This window comes from Peromyscus maniculatus, chromosome 4 (genome assembly GCF_049852395.1).
Source record: "Peromyscus maniculatus bairdii isolate BWxNUB_F1_BW_parent chromosome 4, HU_Pman_BW_mat_3.1, whole genome shotgun sequence".
NCBI lineage: Eukaryota > Metazoa > Chordata > Mammalia > Rodentia > Cricetidae > Peromyscus > Peromyscus maniculatus.
This window is the reverse complement of record NC_134855.1, coordinates 46,339,730-46,346,276: the sequence shown is the minus strand read 5'-3', so window position 1 is coordinate 46,346,276 and position 6,547 is coordinate 46,339,730. Positions and strand designations below refer to the sequence as shown.

Genomic DNA, 6,547 nt, shown 5'->3' with positions numbered 1-6,547 from the left:
CCCTCCTTTCTTACAATTTATACTAACATTATAGACTCCTAACATTTACCTAACCACCTCTAGGAATGTAGTTTGAGAACATAAATTCCTTTTTTCTGATATATTGACTGATTTTAGCTCTTAGCTGACCTCCTCCTTTACCACTCCCCTTTTGGGTTGTAAAAGAAAGCCTGATGGTCAGTGCCTGAGGAAAATTCTTGTCTGCCTTTATGACCCTGTAAGAATTCAAGCCTGGTGAGCTTGCTTTGACTAGAGCACTGCTATTGCCTGGGTATATAACTGTAAACCTCAGAGACTGAGGAGGATTTGGATTGGGGAACTAGAAGAATGAGATGGAAGATGAGGAAGAGCCAGATGGGGAAGAATGAGATGGGTAAGAATGGGAGAAGAAAGATCAAGATGGGGCAGAACTAAGATGAGAGAATTAAGATGGAACTTAGAAGGGACAGCAGATAAATGTAGAGAGAAAGCAGGCAAGAAGGGAGCTAGGCATGAGAACAGAACTGAAGCTGTGTAGACAGAATTTTATCCCAGAGGAATAAAGTAGACGGACTAAGAGCTTGGTGTACTTAGATTCTTTTCCCAAAAATAATTCACACCATTCGTAGTTTCTCTTTTGGCCCCTGGGAAGAAGATTATTAAGGCCAGAACATAATAATTTTTGAAAGATTACAATAAATTGAATAATATGGTAGTTTTTAAAACATAATTTTACTCATTGAATTGTGAATTTTCAGTTACCAAAAATGCCTTCAAATTACCTTAACATATTATACATTCCTTTTATGTACCCTAACCTACTGAACTCTCCTTATCCTTACCATGCTATACTTAGAGGACATAATATTGTGTATATTATTGTAGGAGCCCTAGTTATCTTAACCTTCCATCGTACATTATTATTTGTAGTTCCCATTATTCTAGTTTGAATGGCCTGCTATGCAGCTGTGGGGCTGTGACAGTATCTCATTTGTGTGGAATACATTATGTTTCAAGTTGAATCACATGCTAAAAGTCATGTTGGCCACTTCCATATTGATTTAACACGGTATTCAAAATCCTCTATGATTTGAATAAATTTGATCTCCCAAATCTTAATAATTGTACTTACAATCCACTCTACCCTTAAGAAATACAACAAAAATAGCCCCAATTTTTCATTCTTACTTTTTTTCTAAGACTAACCACATGTCTTCTTCCATTTAACTTACAGCAAGCCAACATTATCTATCTAAGGACACTGTTCGTGAGAAATGTCACATCTTGGTACTGTCTTTTTTTTTCTTCTTCAGTAATTTAGCTAATTCAGTTTTATGTCTTACGAAACATCACTCACTTCTATCTTAATTATTACTTAATGAAGCAATAATCTGAATGACTAAACACAGGAATTTATTTTCTATTGTATTACTTTATTGGATTTCTCCCCTACCTGCAGTAACAAATTATACTGAAAACACTTCAGGAACTCTTAAGTTTCAAATAATAATACATCAACGAACATCATTAATTAATTTGTGATCAAACTTGTTATAATCCACAGGCATAATTGCATTGATTGTTAAATTACTATATATGGTTTTCATCTACGACTGCGTAAGGCACATGTAAATGCTCCTATTGCAGACTCAGTGGTATTAATAGTCATCTTGCTGAAGTTAGGGGATTCTGAAATGATACAAATTATCTTATTAAATTAACAGAAACAACAGCTCATCATTTTCTTTGTCTCTAGGAGGCTTAGTTTTCACAGAGTATGTTTATTTACAATACACTTAAGACCACTGATTACTTATTCACTAATTAGTCATAAAGCACTTTGGATTTTAGCAATTTTTAGCTCAAGCATCATGAAGCAGCCACATGGGGTTGACAGCCTTCATGATAGTATACAGCTGGACTTCCCTATCACTCTGCCTACTCAGTTTACTATGAAATCCATTACTGAACCATAATCCTAGGGTGAGTACTACAATCTGTCTTAACCTTAATAATATGATAAATCACAGCCAGCCTTATAAATCTAGCTTTCCAACTACTATTAATTTAACAGTTTGACTATTTTATCATAATTTTCCTGGTTGTCTTACACTGTTTTTCTAGCAGGTCTTAACATACACATTGAAGTCCTCTATCATTTATATCCTGAATACATACCACATAAATATTAATCCCTCATTTCCACAAGAGACTATTTAATAAATATTTGTTATGTCATTGTTCTTATGACCTCTCAAATCTAAAGTCATCACAGAGATCTGTACTGTTTTAAAACTAAAATTTAGAGTGTGAATCTAATAATGCAAGTTCATAGCTTGTTATTTGCTGAGAAAGCAGGAAAAGAATGCTCGTCCATGCAACCATACAAGAAAATAACCTTCTTGGCTTTGAAAGGACAATAGATTTTCCCTGGGGTATAGGGGCACTCTTGGTGCAACTCAGAATAAAAGTGATTAGTTTTATATTGCCCATTATTCAGATCCAAGCAACAGTTTTATATTTTTTTATTCCAATTTTTTATGTGGCTATACAAAACATCATTTAGCCCAATCCTTAAATTCGTTAATTAAATATGTCTGTAATCCAGGTACAATTTCTGTAGTCATATTTATTTATTCAGGCCATAGATCCTCTGTTTCCAAATGACAGCAAATAACCACTACTCCATGAGATTTGGGTTGGGCCTTGGGTGGGGTGTAATTATCTTTTCGTATTCCATTTATAGAATGCCTGGCCTTTACTCCATGGATGATAGTCATACAAGTTAGCAGAGCGTTGTAATTCTCCAGAAGAAAACTGAGGGCACACTTCTCATTTCATACTAATTTCTCCACCAAAGTATCGCAGTCTCAAGTACCTGCCATAGGGGCAGGGGGCCCTGGCCAGCCATTCAGCTTGCCCGGTGTCCTGCACGTTGGGTATCTGGACAGGGAAGGGACTAGGCTGGCAGAAGTGGGGGAAGCCCTTGCCTCTCCCACTGGGGCTCTCAACTCTGCCCTCCCTTCCCAGCGGTTCCCTGGTGTCTGCAGAATCCAGGAGTGCCACTGTCTCCATCACCAGGCACAGGCAGGCCACCTTCTTGAGGAGGGGCCTCCCTCACAGTAGTATTCATTTGCCTGCCCAGGAGCCCAGAAGTGTGGAGGAACAGTGCTCTTGGAGAGTGGAGAAGAGTGGACTCTCCTAGGGATGCAAGGACTACGGGGCGGGGCGGGGCAAGTCCAGGCCTGTTTACCCTCCCTTCCTCTTCACGGCGGCAGCACACTCCCTCACAAATAAATAATTAACCAAGAAGAGTAGAAAGGAAGATAATAAATGAAGAATAATTCGAAACTCACATTTTCACGTCTTTCATTTTATGTATGCAACAAAAATATTGAATGTTGTATGTATTAGCTGAACAAAGGAAACTGAAGCCATTTATTATTTATGGTAATTTGTTTCAGAACTGATTAAACTTCATTTGTACGTTTCAGTAATACGTCTTCTTTGTCTTCTTTAGTAGTAATCATTGTACAATTGCTGCCATGTCTGCAAAAGTTCAAATAATATAAGATTTCTGTTAAACAAGAAATGTTAATATAGGAATGGTACTCAAAAGAAAGAAAGAAAGAAAGAGAGAGAGAGAGAGAGAGAGAGAGAGAGAGAGAGAGAGAGAAAGAAAGAAAGAAAGAAAGAAAGAAAGAAAGAAAGAAAGAAAAGGAGGGTGGCAGGGTGGGAGAGTTGTCACCAGAAATAAGTTATGCTTGAAAATGCCAAAATGAGACCTAATACTTTGCATGCTAATTAAAAATATATAAAACTGGAAAAGTGTGACCTTTGAATAATACTTGTAGGGACCTCCTGTTCTTGGGGAATAGTTTGAAAGTCATCACTTAAGTTGGATCAGATAAATGTAAATATGCTTAGAGGAGTAGATTATATGTGGAATGTTGCTGAGGTCACATTGAGTAAAAACCGCAATTAACATTTGCCTATTTTTACACACCATTTCGGGGATGTGGCTTCATCATTTCAGTAGAGAGATTAATCCACTTAACTCTTACTTTATTCCAAATGCATTACTTTATAATTCTTAGCAAAAGAATTCCCTTAAAGAAAAATATAATCTGATTTTTTCACTTTAATAGATTTTACTTTAGAGAAACATTCAGTTTTCTGCCTTCAGATAATTAATAATTTAACGTGCTCTGTGACCAATTTTCAAAACATTAAATACGCAAAAGAAGAAACTATTATTGTCATAATGGCGTATGAAACTATACTGACGGAAAAATATTTAAAATATTATGCTATCTGGATTATGACCAAAAATTTCGACAACAAATTTACTTTGAATAGTAGGAGAAATACAAGCCAGAATCACAAGTGAAACTTGAATTTTGTTGCTTCGTGACTTTCTCCAGGTGAAACAATCAGCACTTTACCAGTAATTTTGATACCTTCCCACTGGATTGATCACACTTACTCACTTAGTTATGAAAAGTGAGGGAGTGATTTAAACCACACACTAAAAAGAAAGAAAAGTCAGTCTGGCAGCGCATGCTTTCCCTAATATCGAAACCTAGGGGCTGAATTCAGTAGCCTCGAAGTCCCAGTGATGGTTACGGCCGAGACATTCGGGCACGTTCCTTTTCTAACTTTTGATCTTCTCTCTTGAGTGTGTAGCCTTTCTGCTCAATTAACAAATGAGTTGCTCATTTTGGTCTGGCTTTCTGACTAATCCTGAAATTCTTTTCTGTTGCGATAAGAATCGGTCAGGACGGGAGCCACAAGTCCTGCGCACTGAATTGGCGCCGTCATCCCACACAGTCATCAAGTTTCATTTCCTGGTGCTGGCACCAAAACAATGAAAAAGAATTTCCATCTGCTTGGGATTTGTTTATTTTTCCCCCTTCTAATAGACTTGGTTGCCAACTTTATCAGGAAATTTTAAACTTTTTTCTCTTCTATCATTTTTAAAGATGCCTGCTGGGTGAGAGAGTTGAGGCCCTAGTTAATATGAATCTAAGATACTTTCTGATATTGAGAAGATCCTGAAAAATAGGGATCATTTTATTGGTTGAATGGGTGTTTCAATAACAGCATATACATAGTAAAAAACTACTTTTTGTATTTTCTACAAATGAATATTTTGCTTTTACAAATCACCCTAGACCAAAAATTGTTCCAGTAGTAGAGATTCATCTGGAAACAAGTCAAGCATTGTGTTTCCTTACATACGGTGCAAGTGATGTGATGTGTGATGGTTGCAATCATCTTTGATACATAGATAAGGACGATTATTGAAACTTTAATCAAAGAAATTCTGATGAATGTTAAATAACAATTAATAAATCCTTAAAATAACAATTCCAATGTTTGTAGCAGTGAATAATTGGAAAAAATTAAAAAAAAATAAATTGTAATCTTAAAAAAGCTTTCCATGTGTTTAGATGAAAAATGTTCTTCTTACAACTCCAAAGAATATGAAGATAGCGTGGAATCTCACATGAGATTGCGGAGAGGAGAAATAGAATTCTTTTTTTTTTTTCAGAATTCTTATCTTTAAGGAAGTAGCAATTGAAAGGCATTGGATAGCTGTAATCTTAGCTTCCAAGCCCTCTTGTGAGAGCAAGGTCCAAAAGCTTAATGAACTGCACTTTGAAACATCATATCAGTCTTAAGGAAACAACCTTAATGATAATAAAGAGTGTGCAGCAATAATCACATTGAATCAAAATTGAAATCATCATGAGGCAATTGAAACATAAATTAAGGGTATATTCTTAATCTTCTTTGATTTTGAAGGTATAGACCCTTCATGAAAATTATATTCCTCTTAGATTTCTTTATATTTGAAGCATCCACCTAAGAGTGATGTTTAGATGTCAGAAGATGTGGACAGCGGAGGGTGCTGGAGGAATGGAGGATTTTTTTTTTTTTTTTAGAGACAGGGTTTCTCTGTGTAGCTTTGCACCTTTCCTGGAACTCGCTTTGGAGACCAGGCTGTCCTTGAACTCACAGAGATCCACCTGCCTCTGCCTCCCGGAGTTCAGCCAATCCTTTTCAAAGTCTGCCTGTAACTACAGAAAAAAAAAATTCTAGCTTCTAAAAGCTTCGATATAGCTTTTAAAGAAAGTTCAGTATGTTTTAGTATTTACACCTATTGACCAAAATTAAGAAAAGGTTATGGCTGAAAGTGAAAGCTCCGAGGATTTAAAAATGTATCAAATTGGTTTTCTTCCATATTAACACAAAATTGTGAGATTAATTTATCACCAAATTAAAAATAAGAATTATAACAGACGTCTGAAACCATAATCGAAAAGTATAGCGCAGCTGACCCTGCCCAGATAGCTGCCCAGACTCTCCACAAAGTGCAGTGGCCTGGAGCCTGGGACCAATGGTTCTTCTTGAATGAAGCTTCCGCTGCGTTTCCGACTGTTGCGGGGATGGCCAGCCGCAAACCCCGGAGCAGGGCTCGTTGCGTACATGTTCAGTGCAGAACCATAAAGCTTCATTTTCTCAAAGTTATTCCTCATGGCCTCATCTCGCCTGTCCTTAGACC

General features: G+C 36.7%; 1 protein-coding gene across 1 annotated transcript in view; it reads right to left on the bottom strand.

The window, feature by feature from the left end:
• Positions 1-1,391: 1,391 nt before the first annotated feature.
• The window catches only part of LOC102905426 (uncharacterized), a 163,945-nt gene continuing 158,789 nt past the window's right edge, over positions 1,392-6,547 (bottom strand). The window contains exons 73-75 of the mRNA XM_042275419.2: positions 6,324-6,546; positions 3,336-3,528; positions 1,392-1,668 (exon numbers count right to left, since the gene is read on the bottom strand). Coding sequence (XP_042131353.1) covers positions 3,496-3,528; positions 6,324-6,546 — 256 coding nt within the window. The 3' untranslated portion in view covers positions 1,392-1,668; positions 3,336-3,495. The remainder of the gene's footprint in view (positions 1,669-3,335; positions 3,529-6,323; position 6,547) is intronic.